The sequence below is a fragment of the Propithecus coquereli genome, unplaced genomic scaffold (assembly GCF_000956105.1).
Source record: "Propithecus coquereli isolate 6110/MARCELLA unplaced genomic scaffold, Pcoq_1.0 Scaffold548, whole genome shotgun sequence".
NCBI classification, from domain to species: Eukaryota; Metazoa; Chordata; class Mammalia; order Primates; family Indriidae; genus Propithecus; species Propithecus coquereli.
This window is the reverse complement of record NW_012151374.1, coordinates 1,218,992-1,242,397: the sequence shown is the minus strand read 5'-3', so window position 1 is coordinate 1,242,397 and position 23,406 is coordinate 1,218,992. Positions and strand designations below refer to the sequence as shown.

Sequence of the window (23,406 nt, the reverse complement as noted above, 5' to 3'; positions counted from 1 at the left end):
TTTGGTCCAGATTGTAGAGTAGAAAATTAGAATTAACAGGAATAATAATAACAATAAAACCCCAAACCAAAACCCAATGCTCTGAAATTAATGTGTAACAGAAAATTGAGATACAATTATAAATATGGAGGAAAGATTAGAGAAAGTACAGTGGAAAGCAGCAGGTTAATTTGAAGTTGAATGGTGAAATAAGCTACTTTGGATAATTGATTGTTCTTTCAGCAATGTAGGACTTAAGTCATTCCATTGTTTTGTGTAGCAACAATATTTGATAAAGACATGGATTGTTCTTCCATGGATTTCCTATCTATAGGCTTTGAAATTAAAAAGTGAGATGGGTAGGCCAGGGAATACATGGAATAACTAAAAAGTATCCAATTTAATGATGTTCAAGTTGATATGAATAAAAATTCAGTTAAAAAGGTGAGATTCCTACTCTTTAATCTTACAAAGCTGAGAAGCTATTGCTGCAACCTGACTTTAAAGGAAGATTTGGGATGTTATATATAAAATTCTTTTTCATAGTTTTGCACTGGCAGCAGGGAAACTAGCACTGAAATGCATAAAGCCAAACTGATAGCTGGTCTCACAGACAGACACACACATACCTATCTACTCAACCCCACCCCACACCTCTATATGTCCATGCACACATACACACACACACACACACACACACACACACACACATCAAAATTGACCACTTTCAAAGCAAAGTCAGGTTAGAGACAAAAAATGCAATATTCATGCATTTTGATCCCCGTGAAGATTTCTCAATGTTTGGAAGAGATAAGGAATTACCTAAACAAAGCTAATTTGCTTGTTTTCAGTTTCAAAAATAGTTAACACAATTATGAAGGGTGATAAGCCGTCAGAAAACAAACTGCCCCCATTGCCAAATCAAGGGTAATCCAGGCAGTACAAATGACAGTGACATCCTGAGTAGCTCAGAAGTAACATTCAGAAAATTAATAACTGGCATTTAGAAATATATGAAAGTAGGACACAAAGAAATGAAGATATCTTTCCTAAGACAATTCATAATGAAAGATGAAATTCATAGCAAACGGCATTGAGCCATTGTAGTGTTGCTATAACTAGTGATTTCAATATTTATTGTCAGGCTTTCTTTCTGGAAAATGATTTCTTTTGTGATTAGACTAATTCCTGCTGAGCCTGGGATCGGCGGGGTCTGTGTTAATTTTAATATCTGAGCAATTGCATTAATTGTTGGATTTTTCTAGAAGCTCAATGCTGTAGGGGTTGTTCATCTGAGCATTCTGTCTTTCCACATTAATCATAAAACCCTTATGACCAATCCCCTTACATAAAATACGATGAAACTGAGACCATACCAACTCTCTGAGCCAAAAGCAAAACTCATAAACAGATACAATGACAATAACATTAGTATAAATAGAGAAAAAAATTAAAAGAAAATGCCCTGAATTCTGGACAAATGATTGTCTTTGGGGGTTGGATTTATAGGGGCCTTGTACTTTCTCCATCATTTATTTCTGTAATGTTTATTTGATAATATTAAGGAATTACTAATTTTTAAAATGTGAAAATGGCATCATTACTATGTTTAAAGTTCTTATAGAATATTCTTACTGAAATATCCATGGATAAAATGCTATGATGTCTGGGATTTGCTTCTAAACTATACAATGTGGAAGTGGGTAGAAATACAGAAAATAAGATTGGACATGAATTGGTACGTGAGGAGTCCACATTGATTCATTATAGGATTGTGTCTACTTTTGTATATGCTTGAAAGTTTTGTAACAAAAGATTAATAAAAATGGCAGAAAAAAAACTTGGAAAAGTAGACTGGTAACTAAATGTAAAGGAGCTTGGGTGCAAGGAAGTTTTATTCTCTGGTACAGTGCTCTCCAAACTTTAGTGAATGCAAACCCTACCTGCGACAATATTTTTGCATGCATGCACCAGGCATATACTTATTTATTTATTCATTCATTTATTTATTTAAAATTATGTACATGTATCACTGTACTATTATGCCATTATAAAACATACACAACATAAAAAAAGCTAGATAAAAATACGCACAAGTATCATTTTAATATATTATTTCTACACTCTAGTGGACCTGGACCCCAGGTAGGAGCCCCATGCTTAGTGAATGTGGGGGCCCCTTGAGGTTTTCTGAGTAGCAAAGAATTTATTTATAAGAAACAGAAACTTACTGGCGCAGCCACAGGTAATGGGAGATTGATTAGAAAGACCCAGAGCTATTTCCCTGAGGCTTCTCAAAAAACTCAAATGGACTGGGAAGTTGTTCTAACTATAATAGATATGTGATTTGAACAAGGATCATCACTTCCTTGTACACTTTTATATATATATGAAATACATACAATGTGTTCTACATACAGAGTCAGGATACAATATGCTTATAAAACAAACATCCCCCACATATTATCTTGGGCAATATATTTAACACCATGATTATGATGATAATATCTAACATTGAGTACTTACTCTCTGCCAGGTATCATGGCTAAGAAGTTTACATACATAATTTTACTCAAAACTCATGACAACCCCATGGAAATAGATCTTATTATTGATTTCCATTTTATTATGAGAAAATTAAAACTTAGAAAAAATAGCTTTCCCAAGACGAAAGGGCTAGAAAATGGCAGAGTCAAAACTTAAATCAAGATGTTTCTGACTCCAAACTCCATATCTTTACTCAACCATATTGCCTCCAGAGAAAATTAAGGATAGTGTCCAAACCAGCAGATTGTTGTGATGATTAAATGAGATAATATAGGCGATATGTTTAGCACACCGACATAGGGAACACATCCTATTAATAGGTCAGGATTTTTGTACACAGAATGATATTTACTAAGATTTTCCACAGTAAACACCACTAATATCTCTCAATATCAAAACACCAATATTTATAATTATAGTTGTAATGAAATAATGTTTTATTATTTAATTAAACATTATTTATAATAACACACACCTAAACCCCCTTCCTTTGCTGCTGTCTGTAAACATGTGGCTTTTGTTGTTGAGTCTCTGTGGAATGGGTTACTAGAGAGAGATTGCAATTGTGGACTGTGTTACGCCTCCTGCCCAATAGGTTACAAAAATGGAAATATTTGTACCTGGTGTACTCCTGTCATATTCTAAGGAGCCATGAACATAAGTAGGAGTACGTGTAGCTTGAGCACTGAATGACTCAGGAAATACGTATGTACATGATGACTTTATTTTACGATGGCAGGGTATTTTTGGAGGAATGACACTCCTGAAAACTTCTTTGCATTCCATCGGTTTCACTTGAACTGGTCAAACTTACCACTTTTATTTCTTTTTTTTCAGATTTCATATTTTTAATTCAGCCAATCCAGATAAGTATATACTTAATAAACACTTTACTATTTATCTAATCATGGCTTCCTTTATTAGAGTAGCCATCTCTCCCTGATTTCCTGGAACATCCAGATTTGAGATTTTTGTCCTGATATTAGACTGGAATTCCAAATTTGATTGGCAGCCTTGGCCCTTGCAGAGGTGGTGATGCATGAAGCCTTGTGCTGAGAGCTGCAATCTGAGATGTGACTCATAGGTGCTGGTGTGTGGTCTGGTCTACATTACTGGGTCTGTACTTAATTTTGATGATCTAATATTAAATGTTCCTTTTTGTAAGTTTGCAAATACTTTACTAAATGTTCTGTCACTGTAAAGGGAATGTTAAGTTTCGTGGTTGAGTTGGGATGGAGGGAAAATAATGTCTTTGGTTCTTAGATTTTGACATTTAGTCAAAGCAGATCTCTCCATAAAATAATTAATTTGGGTATTATTAATTCAATACATTTTATGTAATGAGATAATCTATAACTCTAGGCATTACCTAGGAACCTGCCCATCATTCCCTCTGTTCTTCTATTTGGGAAGTTTTTAAATTCTAGAAACACTATGAAGAGCATTTGTGTTGACACAGTAGAATCCATCCCCCCACCCATTTGTAGACCAAATAGCATAAACCCAAATTAAATATGTGGGATTCTTGGAAGAAAGCATCCAATAACCAAACACTATGAGCAAAAAAATTAATTTATTATAGATATATTCTCTACTAATTCGTAATAACTTCTTGAATTTTAAATGTCTTTTTGCTATTTCCAATGCTTAAAAATCATAATTTTAAAACATAAGTACTGTTTTATATACATCGTGATTTCTTTTCTTTTCTCTTTTTTGTTTTGTTTTTTTACTTCTAAATATGAATGATATGGTCTCCAAGTATCCGCTTGGATAGAAAGGGGAAAGGATTCATTTTTTTTGCTCTAACACGGTAGAATTTAAAATTTCACATCATATACCTGGAGTTTTGACTATATGAAAAATAGCCAAATGTCATCACTTTCTTGGATATTTCTTTTACGTGTATATATATATGCATAATATAAACAGAATACATCTGATTAGTACATTTCAACATTTCATCAATGTGACTTTTATCTTCTATTTTATAGAAAATAACAAAATATACAGAGAGAAGAAAGGAGACATCTGTTCATCGTACACATAAAGTAAATAAAAGTTCATGTATGGCTTTGCAAAGGTAGATTATGACGTGACTTTCATATTTATTTATTTAAAAGCCTCTTGAGAGAACGTGTTAGTGTGCTTACGAGAGCGGCCATGGTGGTTGAATGTCGCGCCGAGAGTCCAACATTAGGGTCCCCAGTCTTTCCGGTGGCTGCCTCGGCAGCTTTCAGGAGACAAATGTAGTTTATGACCACTTCATCGATCTTCCCTACAATTTCCTGCTGCTGTGTTTCTGAGTTCACGACTTTAACTAATCGCATGCAAGCTTCTGTTAAGCAACAGAGCACTTGAAAGCTGGAAGTCATAGCTAGGAGCATCTCCTCTGGGCTTTTCTCAGCCATCGCCATCTTCCTACAGGCACTTCCCAACTGTCTGGACTCAATGGATAACAGCTGCTTGTACTGAGAAAGTGTAAGGTCATACGCCTCAGGGCGTGACTCCTCTCTCCTCTCCTTGGTTGCCCTGACGAGGCAGAGCAGCTCATTGGCATCATTTTGGGCTGCGAGGAACCCATCAGGCATTGCATATGTGCTCTCCTTTAGGGCATTTATTCTTGCAATCCGGGCATCAAAAGCCAGGTTGCTGAAGTCCAAGTCATCTGGGCCACTCAGGTCTTCTGCCCAGACCTTCAGCACTGAATCTCTGGATAGCTCCCCTCTTTGCTTCTGAATCCCAACAGCCAGGGAGAGGCTGGTTGGTTCCGACATGGCCTGAGTCATCTGCGGTCGATAAAGGCAAGAGACCTGGCGGGTGGCCTCTCCCTCCTCTTCCTCCTCATCCCCATCTTCATCTTGCCCTCGGTTCAGGAAGCAGTAGCTGAAGGGTCCACGGCATCTCCAATTGCTGCCCTCCAGCTTCCGCAAGGGTAATGTCCTATAGAGCTTTGAGTCTTTACGAGCCACTGGGGACCTTTTGTGAAACTTCCCCTCAGAGCTTAAGTGCATTGAGCTTTGGGAAAAACTTTTGGTGAGCTTCTTCCCTAGGGGGAGTTCTGCTCGCCTTTCCGAACTGGCCTCCTGTGCTTCTGTGATACCTGGACACTTTAAGCTGACTGCACCCCTGGTTCTCTCTCGGAAGGTCTCCAAACCTACAGATCCTAAGAGGATACTGCTGCTATGTTTCAGAGCTCTCTGGCTGGGGGGTGTCCTGAGGCTCCCCCTTCTCAGATCCGGTGGCCGCCAGCTCACAGCCTCTCCATATGCCTGGTTTGCTTGAGAGAAATCATTAGGGTCTTGATTTGGAATTGGCACCTTTGATTCCGAGTGAATGTTTGATGGTAGCAGGATGGGATCAGCTTCAAGATGTTGAGACCAAGCTGAAGGCATGCCTCCTTGTCTTTCCTTCCCAGGCTCTGTCAAAGCTACACTAGGGGTAGTAGAAAAACAGAGAGAATCATTAAGCATCTTCTGGGAGGCCATTTTTACTACCTCTCTACATGATGTCTGTTATTTCCCAAGAATGCATTCTAGAAGGGCTGCCATATGCCAGGGTCACCCTGCTTTTAAAGGCTGCCTCCTGATATTACGTAACAGATTTCCATTTCAATGTATGCCAAGAAATACTGGAATCTGTTATTTCTGAGACTACTGATTCATTTGGAATTGTCCAGAAATCCCAAACATTTTCAGGGAGACAATGGTATTTTATGAATTGCCTTGCTTTCAATATTTACCTGTCAAAGCTTAGACACATAGAAAACATACATCCTATGTATGGATTATTCAAATATATTGAAGACGTTTAAGTTTCATTTCAAGGGAGTTAGGTTAATCCTGGCATCAGTTACTTTTTTTTTTTTTAAAGAAGTGGCCTAATTTAATTAATGCAAATTAAATAAGTTAACCTTTTTAAAAGGCGAAACATTTATACGATCTGAAGAGAAACCAGAGTATAAGTTAACCTTGAAGACAAACCTTAACCTTAACCTTAACCTGAGGTTTGCTTGGCACAGGATCTGAAGTTGAGACACTGGGCCAGTTGCTAAACTTTTCTTAGGAAAGGCATGTGAACAAAATAATCTTCATCTCACAGAATTTATGTGAGGAGCACTGGGTAACTTAGGTGAAAGCTCTTTGTAAACAATGAAGAATTAAACAGTGTGATTTAATTAGCTTGGAGGCAAAGATGCAGTTGGGTGATGAGTTAAATAACATTCAGAGATGGCTTTTCCAAGGCAGGTGAAGCTAGTGGTGGGTTTTGAGAAAGCAGAAAATCTTAAAAGAGCAGGAGTAGAAATTCACCAGTATAAGATCTCATTAGCATCTATTGACCTATATGGAAAAGACACTCTTGATGATATAATCTGAAACATGAAACTATGAAAGAGCATCTGCTTTCGCCATGTGACTGCCAGCCAACTGGGTGGTAGAATGGTGAAGGTGAAGAACAAAAGGTGACTGTGTTCTTCTTTCTCCCTGTGTCTATATTTTATTATTTTAGGGAAAATTAGATTATCATGAATACCCTCCAAATCTTCCTGACACTGGAGTATGCCAGGCACTTCAGAACATTCCTTTAGTGTAGTCTTACAGAGTAGGGAGGAATCTGTACGATTGCTGAACGTCAAATGATCCCTCCAAACCCCTGCAATCTCCCTGATACCCTGCTCTCTTATCCTTCCTTGTCTCTCAATAGCAAAATGGCAGAATTGGAAATCAGATGTCTGGGAAAGGAAATCAACTATTATGTGATTCTAAGCAATACTACACCTTGTAACTAAAAGTCACACTGGGCACTGCTAAAAGTTTGCATTTAGAATTTAGGAAATAAATACTGCTCCACCAAATTCTAAAAGCAAGCACAGAGCAAGATTATAAAGAACAAATGCCATTTTCACCATTGTTCCAGATCTAGAAACTTTAGTATTTATTAAACACCAGGGGATCAATAATTGCTATTGAACAGTTCTGTGGCTTTTTTTAATTCTAACTTTTACTTTGATTCCAGACTTTGTGTTTTTGGGTTTGTTGTAAATTTGGTTTACATGCTCCTGGCGTGTAATGCAAAGTACTAGATTCATCATTGCTGTACCTGTGGTTTCCTTAATCTTGGGGAGCCGATGGCATCCATCTCTCAAAGTGCCAAACAGGGGTTCGGCATTAATGGCTGAGTGCAGAGCAGGCACTGTCATCCGTGGACACATCCCTTCTGTCTGTGGGTGCAGGTCCTTAAAGGTGGCTCCGTGGCTGGGAAGCCCAGGGGCTCTCTCCTCGGAAGGAACGTAACTCACACCTTTCCCAGAAGCATCAGGGATCAGGTGCTTCCCCATGGAGGGGCAGAGCGGCGACTCTACGGGAGTGGCGCAGGCACTGCCGCTGCTGCCGGTGCCACAGCCTGCATCCACTGAAGAACCTTGGGAGCTCTGCAGAGAAAAGTGGCCCTCGCTTTGCAGTGACGACATACGCTTGGCCAAGTGGTAGTCACAAAGGCGGGCTACGCTCTCTTCAGCCTCGGGAAGCTTGGAGGGATGGTCACAGGTGGATGAGTCAGCATCCTCTGGGTTACCTAAGTCTTTGGCTGAAGATGCACAGGTCACGTCAGTTAAGAAGCGGTCCCCTTGGCCAAGTCCGCAAACATCACTGGCTTCTCCATCAGGAGCTCCTTCATCCTTCCCTTCCGCCTCCCTTGGCCCAAGACCAGAAGCTCTTGGGAAGGTTTTCCCTGTGGCTGCCTCCAATCCACTTTTGTCAGCCACCCCACCTTCCGTGGCCACATACCATCTTTGGCTGTCCTTGCGAAAGGCAGTTCTCTCCAGGTTAAAAGTGCTTAGGTGTTGGCTGTCCCTTGAAGACACAGTACCAAATTTACCACTGGCGTCCTCCTCCAGCTCAGCTGTTTTGGTCCCCTGCTGTTTGTTTCCTGGCATGTTTCCATTAGGGGGTGCTTTCCCCTCTCCGTCAGCCAGCTTGCTTTTCCTTTTGCTGGTGCAGGAATACGCCACCGACCCCATGTGCAGTTTGCTAAAATAGTCAGTGACTGACTTGGTCTCCATGGTTTCAGGCTCCATCTCCATGTGGTCTGAGTGAAGTATCTGCTTGGAAGGCACAACTTTGGGCGGGAGGTCGGTTGCCGGCCGAGCAGCCAGGGCGTGGGAGGACTTCGGAGGCAAGGACCCAGCAGGGGGTTTGGAGGCAGGGAACTCGGTCTGCTCTTCTGCAAGGGGGTGGTAGCCTTCATGAGTGGCCAAGAACATGCGGGAGAGGTTTTCTGACTGCTTTTGTGCTGTGGCTAGTTCAGAACTCTCAGTCATTTCAGAAGAGTTAGTTTCATTGCCCGAGTCTGACGAAGACTCAGGACTATAAGCCCGCAGGATGGCTACACCTGCATGCCGTAAAAGACAAGAACGGGTTAATGCATGCATCACAGGCACTTGGAGACATGTACGAAAATGAGACTCATGATTATAAAAAAAACCAAGTTTTTCCCTTTTCAGTAAGGACTCTGAGTTTATTGCACAGTTGTTCCAGAAATGGGGGGAGGGGAGGGATGTGCCATACTGAAAAACGAACAAAAAAAAACAACAAAGGAAATCATGACTCAAAAAAAAAAAAAAAAAAAAAAAAGAAACCCACGATGGTAGTTTCAGCACATTTATGAAATGGGACATGCGTGAAATGGAAAACAGCACATAACAGGACTCCAAGGGCAAAGGGCTTGAAAGGATGAAATGACATGGGTATCAGTGAATAAACGTAACAATCGTGAAAGAACCTGAATTGTCACTGGTCTGCTGTTCTTCGGAAACAGATAGAGCTTCTAGAGCTTCCAGTGTGGAGACGACGGCGCTCTCCAGTCCCTTCTCACACTTGCCCTCGGCACTGGTGGGCACAGCGTCAATGAGGGACACTGGGATATCATCATTTTGGAGGCTGCTGCCTTGCTCCTTGTCCTCGAGGAAGGAAGCTCCCTGGCTCTGAGAGTCTTCCTCATCCGAGCTGTCTCTGAAGCCGGGTGGAGGTGCGGCGATGGCCATGTTCAAGGAACGCAATAGGAAGTCATCCTCGTTGTCATCGCCTTCCGGAGGGGGCAGGGTCGTGAGGTCAATGATGTCATCACTTGACCCAGACAGGCTGAGGATGGCCGGCTGGTTCATCTCCCCCACCACGAGGTCCTCCTCGCAGCTCACCTCATCCTCGTCCTCTGCGTCGTCGGTGTTCTCTGCGTAGCAGATGTCATGCAAGAGAGGCTCCTCGATCCCCTCAGCGGCCTGGAAGCTCTTCACATCGCCTATGTTTGCATAAACAGAATTTGCCACAAATTGGATGCTCTCCGCGTCCGGAGTGAGATCCAGGCCTTTCATGTCATTGGCACTGCCGATGTAGAGATTCCTCTGCTTCTCCAGCATTTCTGGACTCTCATCTAATAGTGTTTCATAGCCGAGAGTTGGGGGACTAATCCCATCATCCAACGCAAGGTCTCCAAAAATAAAGGACACTTTGGCTCCTCTCGGAGATTCCTGTGCTTTCTTCAGAGTTTCTGGTCCTGAGAGGGTCAATAGGGACCGCTGTGCGAGACTTCTGTAGTCTGCCTCACAGGGGGCCTCCCCGGGCTGGGTCAGTGGCTGGCTAAGTTCATCTGAATTGTAGGTGCTGTCTATGAATAAGTGCCGGTGCTCTTTCGGACACATGGCGCTATCTGTAATCTCAACCGCCTTCTGTTTGGAATCTATGTATGTTATCTGGGCTTCTTGCTCCCCTTCGCCAATAAAGGTGGTCATTTGGGGTATACAGTTCCAGTCTGGGCCAAGGAGGTTATGCTTGCCTTTGTTTTCAGTTCCTAAAGAGAAAGAATCATGCAAAGACACGTTACTGTGCTGTCTGGTGTTTTTATTTTTTGGGGGGGTGGGGGGGCTCATCTCTTTCTTAATTTCATGGCTTGTAGCATCACTTGTGCAAATACAGTTATTCAACTTTCCAAATATGGTACAGGTCCAAATAGGCTTCAGGTGTAAGGATTCCTTGGTTAGGAGAATTGACCTTAACAAAACAGATACTGCATAAAAAATAATTGCTATTTGATGGAACTATAGCTTAATTCCATCTGAATTGTTAAAAGACCTCATTTACATCTGTGAATGCGAACATGCAACATGTCTTTTACAACGCTTAAAGGTGAGATTTCAAGAGGCTGTTATTCCAGAAAATAAATTGCCCTTTTCTTTGTAAAGAGAGATCTAACATTCCCCACTTTGTAGGGGAAGATATCGGAATTTGTCCTCATCCAGTGAAGAGAAGGTCAAGGATCTTCATATTTCTACTATATTTTTTAGGAAATTAAAATAAATATTGTAATGATAGCACAAAAACCTCTATCTTTAGCCTTTTTGTATCCTAGTGGGTATTAATATATTCATGTATAAAGATCGGTATACATGCCATATATATGTGTGCATATATATATATAGTGCAGAAAGTGGAGTGGTCACAGGTAACATAGTTCTCTCTGCTATTTTTAAGCATAATTAATATTTAGAATAATTTTAATTTTTGTTTGTATCATGGGAACTCCTGAAGATTTGTTTGATATTCCTCATTGATTTAAAATTGCAAAACCCTAATTTAAATACTATTATTTTGTTTGTTCTTCAAGGGTCTTTCAATATGGAATTTTGATGTGGAGATTTGTTCTGATATTTAACAAGACAGGAAACTGGGTCATTCTGTAAATATTGCTTTGTAGATTCAAGAGACAACATTTTGAGGAAATTTTAGTGCCATATTATTCTCCCATCTGTTCCCTCAAATTGCCCCCATCAAAAGTTTGGATAATACTGACATCCGATGTGAAAGATATGTGGGAAAAAAATCAGTTTTACCAAAGAGGTTTTTGCTTCCCCCAAATTACATAATGGACTTAATGCTGAACAATGTTCAGAGTCATTGTAATAAATTCATATATTTTCATGAATAGTAAGTAAAAGATAGAATTTTGAAGACACTGAATTACACACTGGTCATATTTGTATCTTACCTTATAATAAATACACCTTGTAGGGGTTTATCATTGTTATATTAACAAGAATTCAGATGATGACTGGCTGTGTGTGTGTGTGTGTGTGTGTGTGTGTGTGTGTGTGTGTGTATGTATGAGAGGAGTGTGGATTGTTGCAGGGAGGGAGAGTGGTTTAGCAAAGTTGTATTGTAACAGAGGTTTAGACCAGGGCATGGCAAACATTTTCTGTAAAAGGAGGGCTAGATAGTAAATACTTTAGGTTTTGTGGACCAATTGTTCAGTAAAGCAGCTACTGATTTTTGCTGTTGTAACATGAATGTAGCCATAGATTATATATAAACAAATGGGTGTATGGGTTGAATAGTGACTCCCAAAAGATATGTCCACTCTGTGAATGTGACCTTTTTTGGAAAAAGAGTCTTGCAGATTTAATTAAGGATCTCGAGATGGTATCATCCTGAATTATCTGCACGGGCCCTAAATCCAATGGCAAGTGTCCTTATAAGACAAAGACAGAGGGAGATTTGGGGGATCCAAAGAGGGGAAGGCCATGTGAAGACAGAGGCAGAGATTGTAGTTGTGCAGCCACAAGGAATGCTGACAGCCACCAGACTTGGAAAGAGGCAAAGATGGATTCTCCCCTAAAGTCTTTGGAGGGAGCAGGACCCTGCCAACACCTTGATTTTTGGACTTCTGGCCTCCAAAACTGTGAGAGAATAAATTTACGTTGTTTACAGCTCCCAAGTTTGTGATAATTTGTTACAGCAACCCTAAGAAAGTATAATAATATAATGTGTGTGGTTGAGTTCCAATAAAACTTTATTTACAAGGACAAGATTTGGCCCATTGGCCATAGTTTGCCAACTCTTGGTTTAGACCAACAAGAAAACTGAATAGGTCAACAGGCTAAAAGCAAGTAAATGGATACTTACTCAGGCCCTCCTAAAGCCCAGAGATGCATAAATATGTGGGGTCGCAGATTTTGGAAGTGCTTGAAGGCTAATTTTCAATACAGAGAAGAAGAAATAGGGGCTTATTGGTCCTTATTTGAGATCTTGACTAAGGTCTATGATCAATTTGAGGTGAGAAAAAAATACACACTCAAGCTTGGCTTCCTTCCAGAAGGGTATACTGAGTTAGCTTTCTGGAATGATTTTGGAGACATGGAAGGGTGTAGGCTGGGAACTGAAATCTATTCTGTGGCCTAGTCTCTCACGGAGTGGGAGGAGAGAGTGGAGTAGAGATGAACTGGCCTAATTGGACTTCGCTCTTTCTATTTCTTGGGTCTTAGGAGATCTTTTGGGAGTTTCTGAGGAGAAGGGAATACTTTCAGCCACTAGAGGATGCTTGGCCTAGGTCTACCAGTTTCTTTTTAGAGTGGAGTATACTATCTCCCTTGGTCCTACTCCCACCCCGCCCTCTCTCTCTGAAAGTGGCGAGAGGTATTTGGAACATGTTACCCTCACCCTCATTCTTGCTGTAGAACTGGGAGAAATTACTGAAAGGTTCAAGTTCCATTTTTTTCCCCACAGTAATAACACTTTTTTTGCTACTAACTTTTTGCCTCTTGAAGCTCCTTTAAACATTACATTGTGGGTCACTATAAATTGGACAGAATGGAGACCCTTATTACTGTAATCATTTTTAGAATGGTAGGTTTGGTTTTCTTCATACTCCTCTACAATCTTTATAGTCCATGGGGAAAAGGCTTTATTTTCAAGATAAACTTTAAGATTTGAAAATAAAAAGGCAAAAACTGGTTTTCCAATGTGAAAGGATTGTGTCAAATTGCTGAACTGCTCTTCGGAATTTCAAAGGTCAGTGTTAAATTGCTCTAAATCTCCTAGCTCAATGAAAACATGTGGTCATAAAAATGTTTAGCACTAAACCCAGTGCATACTTATCACCTCCTTTCTGTTCCTTCCCTTTCTCTCCTTATTTTAAAACATTTGGGTCTCTCAGGGACTTTCTTTGCCTCATGTTCTGTCTTCCTCTCCTTCCTGTGTTTCTATCACTTTCAGTCAGTCTCAATTTTTTTCCGCCACTGTTTTTTCCACTGCCAATTATTTTTTTATTTAAATTTTTTCCAATATACACATGTAACAAAACTGCCAATTAGTTATAGAAGTACTGAGCATCATTTTAGGTGATATACATAGGGTGCTACCCTCACCTTGCAAACTAGGTTTTTAATCCCAATCTTATAAACGAGGAAACCCAAGCTTAGAGAAACAAAAAAAAACCAGACACCTCACGATGGGTTTGGATTAAATCTTAGATTTATCTGACTCAAAAGTCGAAATTGCCTTCTAACATGCCTTGTCCATCTCTCTTCCTTGCTCTCGTACCTGGCCATCGTAATAAACTGTGTGTAAGTCCGTGCGCATGTGTGTGTATCTACATACTACAAAATATCTATGCAGTAAAGATTTATGTTTTCTGCTCCGTTTAAAAGGGAGAGGATTTTCCTTTCCTTTTTTTTCCTCCCCCAATTTTCTCTCAGAAAAGTGACAATGAAATTGGTGTTTAAGAGTTCCCCTTTCTTTTAAAAGAAACCCCAATTATGGAACCTCTGATTATATTTGCTTCATGGGTCAGTGACTCTGCCTGAAATGGTGGTGTCTGTCCTTCAGCCACATTTACTAAGCATCTACTGTATATGGAGGAAAATGCTTAAATAACTGAAGAAAAAATGTCCTAAAACAAATGAGAACCACCCACTGTCAAATTAACAGTCAACTTAACATTTTCAGCCTTGCTTGTCCTCACTTTGGGGCTATTCTGTGCTGCCAAGTGGCTGAATTGAATTGTTTGATGTCTTTGCCATCTTGATGCTCTTATTATAGATCTAAGATGGCTGCTGGGGTAGAATAATTCTCTTCTAGAGGCCCCAAGTCCAAGTGCTAGGCAGTTCTCATGTGCTCCTGTTGGTAAAGCTCCCAGAATCCTGGGATAAGACTGACTGAAAGGGAGGAGGCTCGCAGGCACCTGGGCCTAGGACACGTTAAGGAGAGACCAGCCCTAGAGCAGGGGCTCACAACCCCTATTTGGGCACTCCACCATTAGTTCTCTGCCTCCTGACCTCTGTAAGAGCGAGGCAATAAAAATTGAGCCATAAAGACTTTCACAATAATAAAATCACCGCCTTTGAAGCAAGCACCTCGACATTTCCAAGTGATGTGTCAAATGTAGTGAGAAATCAGCATTTTCATTTTAAATAATTAGACCACATCAGAAGTATTTGAAGGCTTTTTCTGTTAAATTTGGACATGAGATTTTTTTGGTGAGTACAATTTTACCTTTTCAAGAAACATCCTTATTACTATTGTCAGGTGGGATGTGTGTATGGGGGAGAGTCAGTGCTTTATGAGTTTAGGAAGAGAATACCTGTTTCCTGGGTTGCTGCGTTTTTCTTGTTGGCCATGTTAAATATGGACCTTCTGGAATCTACGAGCAGCCTGTAGTATCCAGCTGTCAAGCAGGCCAGGTTCATGGCATCTGAGGACTCCATCAGGAGCGTGATGGGCTACACAAAAGAGAGTGTTTTGGTCAAAGCCATCCATTCTCAACAGCCTCATGGAATGTCAACGGCTGCATATATGCTTATGAAATGTAAACAAAGGACATTATTGAGCGAATATTTTATCAGAGAAACACAAATGGGGAGGTAAAAGTCGGGGATAGCACAGAGTGCCTTACTAAAAAACATTCAGGACACACCATTTAAAAAGCCTGGACATTTTAGATCTCTTCCAAGTCACATTGAAATGAAAAAAAATGACATTGGTTTTGTTCCCACATAGTTAACATTTGAAAAAGTGATAAGTTACCAGTTACTTCAGTTACTGGAAGTGAACTCACAATCTGAAAATTACAAGAAGGTTAAGTTTTGGGTTTGTGGTGAACATTAGTATTAAAGAAAGGTAAAAATCAAGTGGAAATTACTGCTAAGACTGAAGGAAAAGTGTCAAAGAGATTCAGGAAAAGGATGCTTAAAGAAACTGTAACTTCACAGGAGGGTAAAACGGAGATGGGAGTTGAGAAAAGGCCTTGCTAAAACTTTCTGGAAACAATGAGGTTATACGATTGGACATGGATCTTGGGCGTGTAGGGAAGAAAGTGTTTAATGAAGCCACTTTTCTCATTGTGTTAGGAAGGGTGTGTTCTTGTTGAAAGAGAAAGTAAGAGAGAAATAAGGGAGCAAAAAAAAGCAGACACCAAGAGAGGTACAGAGATAGCAAGACGACAGGCCTCTTGCTTTCACTCTCAGGTGTAGGACACTGGGCAGGTTCAATGTTCCTGGCTGGTGGAATAGAACTTCCCATCCAAAGCCCCCTTACTACTTGTCGAACTGCCTTTCCTTCTGCTTCAATCAAGGTCTCCCCTCAGCCTCCAAGCCACCCCGCCATTATTGTACATAGGCAGGACGCCAGCAGCAGGGGCTGGCCACTCATTTCTGTTTGGAACAGATTATCTCTGTCATCAAGTCTAGAATGACTATATCCAGTTCATCCTTTCTTCTGCCTTTTTCCCACAATGAGGCTATTTCTCTCAGCGTCTTTGGTCATGGACCAGGCCAGGCATTCCAAGTCTATTTCCACACTTTCAGCTTGCCATCAAGTCAAATGGAACCCTCTGGATCCAGCCCATGAATTCCCATGGGCCACAGCCAACATGCCTGAGCCCCACAGTCTCTCTTTCATGCTTCTGTGTTCCTGCTGCAGAGCTCACTGATGCGCTCTGATCTGCTCTGTAGAAACCCTTCCCCATATTCTCATTTACTCTTAATCCATTCCTCCCACACTGCCCTGGGGGGGAATGGGGGTAGGGCTGGGTCTTCTCTGACTGTTTTCAGGGCACCCCTCCTGGCTAATGCTGTCTCCTTTGTGGAGTCACTGTCTCCCTTTGGGTCTGGTGCCTTTTCTCCATAGAAACATTAGATATATTAACATAACCAAAATCCAATGACTCATCTTTACTGGGAAAAGAAGGTGGGGACAGGAGACCTGGATTGTGTCCTGTCAACTTCTGGTTTGGGAGTAGAGTTTAGCCCTTTGTGGGTAATCTCAGATTGTTGTTTTAAATGGAAAGGCCATGACATTCATAGGGACCACATGTTCAGTTAGTACCAATTGCTACAGCATGAGAAGACAGATTAACTAAAATACTCAGCTTTTCCAAAAGAACGAACATATATGGATCCAACCTAAACAAAGAGAATGAGAATTCTAAAGAAAATTGGGAAAAATCTCCCTTTCTCTATGAGTCATATATTCTAGAAAGTTAGTTCAGAAAAATCTCCCTTACTCTCTATGATTAACGTATTCTAAAGTCAGAAGGGACCTAGAAATCATGCAGCTCGCTTTCTCACAGACACATAAAAAACATTGAGCCCAGAGAAGCGTAGCGACTTGTTCTCAAATCACACAGCAATTTAGTGAGGACTGGAGTCCTCGGGCCTGAGTTGGGTGGATTTTTTTCTGCACCACATGGCATCTGTGATGCTCTGCATGCATTAACTTTTGCCTGCTTTGTAAACACCAGCAGTGTTATCAGAAATTAAGTGTTCAAATCAAGGCCTTGTGTTAACATCCGAAAGACTTGCCTTCACATCTAGGACGTGGAGCTCCACCCTCACCAAGTTTTCCTCTTCAGGGAACATTTCGATTCTGTTGACATGGCTGAAGTCAGCTAAAAGAGCCACCAGATTGGTTTTGGTGTTTATGACATGGCTTATGCCATACCGGGGCCCAACCAGGAGAGTCACTTCTGAGCGCTTTTCTGCCTGCTGAGAAAGAGGTATTGACAATATTAAAAAAAACTGCACCTCTGAAGCACCACACAAAGTTGAACCTTAGATCCTGTTTCTATAAAATTACATTTTCTTTAGAAAGTGTTTCTGGGTCATATTAGATATATGACTGCATCGAGGCTCTGATAAATTATGAATAATGTAGACAGTAAATGTTGTCATAGCACAGCATACTCATAATCATAAGAGGCTTTTAGGAATGAGGTTTGTGTTTTCTTTTCTTTTTTCAGTGTGAAAGCAACTTCTGGTTCAATGATTTAAAAGAAGGCCATGGTTAGAATCCTTTGATTCTCTTGGGTCTTCACATTCCTTTTTCTAGGGCATTCTGCAGTGGCATTATCTAGCTTAACATGGCTTCTGATGTTTTCAGGTGAAGTCAGTTGGAAATGAAGGCCAGAGAAGATTCACAGCTGATTTGCTTTTGTCAACGGAGCAAGCTCATTCAAGACAGCCTATACAGTGACATTTTGCAAACCTCCCTGGCTTCCAAGAAAAAGCAAAACAAAAAAGAAATTACCACTAATGTTGCCTTGAACACACGGCCCCCATACAATCGCAGGTCACTGAGGAACTTGAGATAATGGACCTTGGCTTGCAGTGCAGAGAGCTGAGGAGAGAAAAGAAACCTCACGTGTTAACGCCATCAGGTGTAACTCCATGTCAGTTGGAGACCAGCTGAAAATAAGGGCAAAATAGAAGGATGATTTTATTGCTGAAGAGATGGGGTGTGATAAAGACTCTTCATTAGGAATGAAAGTAAATTGCTACATATTTGGTGTTCTACACTGGATCTTAGCCAAAAGGCCAAGAAGCCACATATGTGGTTTCCTGATGAAGCACTGCAATATGACATCAAGATTCAAATCTTATTTATTTGGGGGGTAACGTATGGGGGATTCGTGAGTACGGAGATGCTGGGCCAGGGCACTCAACATGTGAGAACAAGACCATAAAGTGTTCCATTGAAACATCTGCTCATTGGAAGATTTCTAGAGGTGAGTGGTGCTTTCTACTTGCAATTAGGGACAAAGGCGGGTTGTCTATAAATTCTCCCACAGCACCGGAGACTCACCTGAGAGCTTGTGGGAGCTGTTTTGAATACGCACCTGCAATCTAGGTAAAGCCTTTTAAACAGGCTCTCATACATTCCCTCTCAAGTTTCTTCCAGTCTTTGCAAGTTTTCAGGGAAAATGAACTTGCTGAGCTCCAATCATTGTGGAAATGTTTGAACTTGCTATATAAGTCCCTGTTTTATTAATTCAACTCGGAGAATCTGTTGAGTTTCATGAATGATTTACAAGTGAAATTTTATCCAAATAAAATTTATCTTTACAAAGACTTAAAAATGTAGATTGCCGTATCACCAAAAAAAGTATTTGATTAAAAAAAGTCCATGTTCCATACCTAATATGCCAGGAATGTTTATTAAGGGTGAAGTTTTCCAACAAGGTGTAGATCATCATTAAGTAGCAATGACTGTAAAATTCTGTTTTCAATTGTAGATGACTTGCCAACTCTCTTATTAACTATACCTAATGGTTCTGGCTCTCTATGTGATTGTTATTTAGCTCCATTTGTCCATCCTACTTGTTTGGAAAAGCCAAAGCACTCTGCAAATTGTTTTGAAAGGAAACCACTATGTCTTGGCTAGAAAAACCAACCTTTATAGAAAGACAGTTATAGACAGATAGATAGATTAATAGATTGCATAGCAGTTATCCAAATTATTACAAGACCAGTGGGCCAGGCTTGAAAAAAATCACATTAAGCCAATTAATAGAAATTAGTTTCAGGCGAATCAGAATTGAAATTTTTAAAAATCTTGATCCATGGTGTCCTGGTATATTTCTGTAAGCTGAATGCTCACTGCAACCAGAGATGCCCTTCCCCATGAAACTGGCAAGTAAATCAAAGGTGGCTGATAGTGTGGTGAATCTGATTATACTTTAAAAAAAAGTCATGAGGTGAGGAGGGAATAGAAATAAGTGTGCTTTAGCCAGTAAAAATGACTTAAAATGAGATACTAAGGCAAAAGTATTATCCACATAAACAGTGATTTGTATTAGAGTACGCAAGTTTCTCTAGCCAATATCAATCAGAAAGTGTTTTTGGGTTGCTAGACTGCTTCCAATTTTACAGGTCCAATATTTTAAGGCTCCTTCTCTTTCTGGTTCCTAGACTCTTTTGCTTTTTATTACCTATAAACCATACCTCTCTGACCAGTAGTACATTTTTCAATGTCCTTTGTGTTTTTCCTTCTTAATGAAAACAAAAACAAAAGCAAAAGATTTTAACAGTAACGATGGTGAGTAACAGAATAACTTTATCTTCCCTCCAAAAGTAGGATTTAATCCAATGGTTGTTAATAGGCGTGACTTTGTTCCCCAAAGCATATTTGGCAATGTCTAGAGACATTTTTGTTTGTCACAATTAGGGATGGATGCTCCTGGCATCTGCTGGGATGCTAGTAGCGCCCTACCAGGGATGGCACTAAACATCCTACAGTGCACAGGATAATCCCACCCACCCCCCAACAAAGAATGATCTGTTCCCAACTGTCAATAGTGCCACAGTAGAGACACTCTGGTTTAATTAATGTGGCATCTGGCCTACAGGGCCCCTTGCTGGCTGCTGTGTATTTAAGCTGGTATGAGGGGTAAGCAAGAGCAGGATGGAAATGTAGACTTATCTAGAAATTCTACCTTCCACTCACAAGGTCTCAGCAGTTATGCAAGGTTCTCCCGCATGGGCACATGAACGCATACCTCCCCCTAACAATAAGGAGTCCATAACTTGTGAGAAATAAGTAGGTTTCCATATGAATACTTATTTTTCATTAGTCTTAGAAACATGTTAATAGTTCTTTTAAAAAGTTATACAGTGTTACTGCTTCTGAAAATATGGTACAATGTACTTTATTCATGAGCTAATTTTAAACATTTTTTAAAATGCATGCAAGCCTTTCTCTTTATAATTTTCTATTAAGATGCAAATGTGATACCTTTTTACCCGGTGGTACCAAGTTTTGATTTGCTTTGACAAGGTGTGAAAGTGCTTTCTTTATGTTCTTCTCTTTCATGCTTTGCAGCACAGCAGAGGGTAGAAAAGTCTCTAATCCCCATTCTTTTCTGCAATAAGGAACATATCTTTAATTTCACATTCTCGTGATTAGTTATCTAAGGCAAAATGGCGCTCTGATGTTTATTGGAACAAATGAACTCTTGGTAAGGCAGGGAATGGAGACAAGCCCCCAATTAGGGAAGTAACTTTTAATTTACACTCAGGAAACATAGTATTTGATCATTAATACATGTGTTTGCGTTTAAAAAGAAACATATTCCTCACTCTCTAGAGAGAATGCTAAGGAGGCATTTGGGGCCAGTGGAAACTGAAGAGACACTTTGTCCAACCCATTTCTGAGTCTCTTAAAATTCACTCACATATCTGAGTTTGCAATTTCCAACACCAATTTCTCTCCAACCCTTTATTTATTCCCATTCTCCTATCTCCCTGTCTGCCCACACTGCATCTTTCTCTCTTCTTGTAGAAGGATGGATGCAACTCCTTCATGCCCCCGAACCCTTCTCCCCTGTCCCTCTTCCTCCTCAATGGCTCTTTCTCTAGGCACACATAGTTCCCTTTTGCCCCAGCCAGTTCATGTCTGTCTAACTCCTTCCATCAACATTTCTTGCTTGGGGTTTGGGGGAGGTGCTGCTGGTATGGAATCAGGGTGGGGTTCATCACCCTTAGGTGTGTCTGGTATTGATGGGGAGATGCAGACATCGCCCATGGGTGTGCATATATAAGAAAACAACAACAGCAAATAGGACTAGGTTATTATATTTTTGCCAAGAGCCCATTTCCTCAGCAATGACTATAACCCTATTCTAAGAAGCTTCTATGTTTTGAATTCTAGAAAATCTGCCCTAGAATAGAAATCCTATCCTAGAAATCTGTCCTTTGTTATGTGCCCAACCAGCATCTTCTAAATTATGTGAAGACCTTCAAGAAGATTCTGATTATTTCTCTTGCTGCAGGTCCTCTCCAAAGAAGGGTAGGAAGACAACCTCCCCTGACTTGACCGTTCATGTTCTTTACCAGTTAAGATGGTATTTTTCATGATCACTGTGTTTTCTTCCTCTTTCTCAACTCATACTTGTTGTCTTTACTCATCATTTGGTACTCCTTATGGGCTACCTTGTAATTCTATTTGTATCATTCTTTTAAATAATTGCTTTTCATTTCTTTATACCTGTCTTTATAATCAGAACACAAGTTCCACCATGACCAGGATTATAACTTATACATATTAGTATTTTCTACTGTCCTAATGTGAATACTGTATAAAATTCTCAATGAATATTTTTTGGGAGAAGGAATTTATTAATGAGAACATTATTGTAGACTCTGCAGAATTCTTAGTCGAGCTAGTTATCTCAGAGAGGTTTTTAACTATACAATGTTCAGCCTGGTAAAATGTGGGTACAGACAGTAGGAAAAGAAACGCATTTTAATTGCCTGAAAATCATCTCAACTTGTGCAGGCCACCTTTTCAAATGGCAGCCAGTTTTACCTGTCCCCAAGAGCTTCAGAAAGGGGGAAGGTATGAATGTGTCCAGCTGAGCACAAGATCTCTTTGTGAGCTTAGTCTCTCTCAGGCTACAGTCACTGCATGTGTGTGGCAAGAGATAAAGAGAGAAACCATCTGGGAGAAGGAGTGGCCCAAGACTCAAAAGTCTGAGGTTCTCAAACCGTGCACGAGGATTTGTCCCTAGGCATTGACAGGTGAACTGAGAGTTGCCAGAACAGTGGCGTTGAAGTCAGCAAGTTGGAACTCCAATGTTCCCCAACGCAGGCTCATGAATCTGCTGAGAAAAGCCATTTTGCCCCCTGGTGGATCAACCTGGCATTGCGGAATTTAGAAAGCCTTTATAGGCAGCCCATGAGAAGCATCTTTGGAAAGTGGGATTTTAATTAGTTTGTACAGCGGAAGGGATCCAAGGCATTACATGTGCTTCCAAACACAGGTACCTCAACCCATCACTCAAACTATAGCACAGTGAGTTGTCCTGCCGCCTAGGTTTGAATCTTGTGTCCCCCAGTTAACAGTTGTGTCACGTGGGCAAGTTACTTTTACTCATTCTGTGTCTCAGTTTGCTTGTTTACAAAATGAAACCAAAAATCCTACTAATCTCATAGGGATGTTGTGAGAATTAAGTTAATGCGTGAAAAGCACTGAGACCAAAGCTGGGCTGGGAACCAAGTCCCTTCAAGAATTTTTAAATGTCCGCTTCATTTTAAATATGACCCTCATTTTAACCCCAATGCTCTAAAGATGGATTATGTAAGAAATGGATCTCTTCTACCAGAAATGAACATGCTATTCACACATTTTGCCTTTGGTTAATGAACACTGTGCCACAAACAAGATCAATTTTGAAAACAGAGACAAAAGATCAAAAATATGCCTGGGCGTTAAGGAGGCACCATCTGTGTCTCTGAAATGGCTCTGAGAGTCAACACTTACTCGATGTATTTGAGGGAGATTTTCTGCGTTTGCTTGGTGGTGACGGTGGCGATGTACATTTGTAAGGCGGCCAGCCGCAGGGCTATGTCATATTTTAGCTCCGGCCCAAATCGCTCCTGAACGACATCGTTACAACTCTGCGGAGAGACCAGCAGGGGGCGCAGCTTGTCAAAGAATGAGAGGAACAGGTGCCACGCATTTCCCCCGAGTGCTGCAACCTTCACTTCACAGGCAAGGAGGCTAAATGTGGAAACGTTTCCACCGCGCTGCTTGGAACCGAGTCAGTATTTAATCGCACGCACAAGCACAGAGACCACACAAAACATTTAACATTCATCGACGAGCTGCTATTTAAATATTTAGCTTTTTGTAAAAATAATTAGGAATTTAGGTATAGAAATTTCCAAACACAGGTGCCGCAGTCTAACACACAAAGTATCGATAGCGTAATATGGCTTCTGGAGTTAGGCTGCCAGGGTTGGAGTTCTGGGTTCGAAACTTGTTCCTCCATTTCATAGGG

The 23,406-nt window shown here is 40.6% G+C and overlaps 1 protein-coding gene across 2 annotated transcripts in view; it reads right to left on the bottom strand.

Annotated features, from left to right (window-relative positions):
- Nucleotides 1-1,961: 1,961 nt before the first annotated feature.
- Nucleotides 1,962-23,406, bottom strand: part of FRMPD4 (FERM and PDZ domain containing 4) — a 561,802-nt gene continuing 540,357 nt past the window's right edge. Inside the window, exons 10-17 of one of the 2 annotated variants that reach the window (XM_012657567.1) lie at nucleotides 22,887-23,023; nucleotides 20,361-20,487; nucleotides 17,877-17,966; nucleotides 17,153-17,335; nucleotides 14,935-15,073; nucleotides 9,307-10,371; nucleotides 7,627-8,916; nucleotides 1,962-5,961 (exon numbers count right to left, since the gene is read on the bottom strand). In XM_012657567.1, the coding sequence (XP_012513021.1) occupies nucleotides 5,957-5,961; nucleotides 7,627-8,916; nucleotides 9,307-10,371; nucleotides 14,935-15,073; nucleotides 17,153-17,335; nucleotides 17,877-17,966; nucleotides 20,361-20,487; nucleotides 22,887-23,023 (3,036 nt within the window). In that variant the 3' untranslated portion in view covers nucleotides 1,962-5,956. The remainder of the gene's footprint in view (nucleotides 5,962-7,626; nucleotides 8,917-9,306; nucleotides 10,372-14,934; nucleotides 15,074-17,152; nucleotides 17,336-17,876; nucleotides 17,967-20,360; nucleotides 20,488-22,886; nucleotides 23,024-23,406) is intronic. The other variant, XM_012657568.1, reaches the window with a different exon arrangement.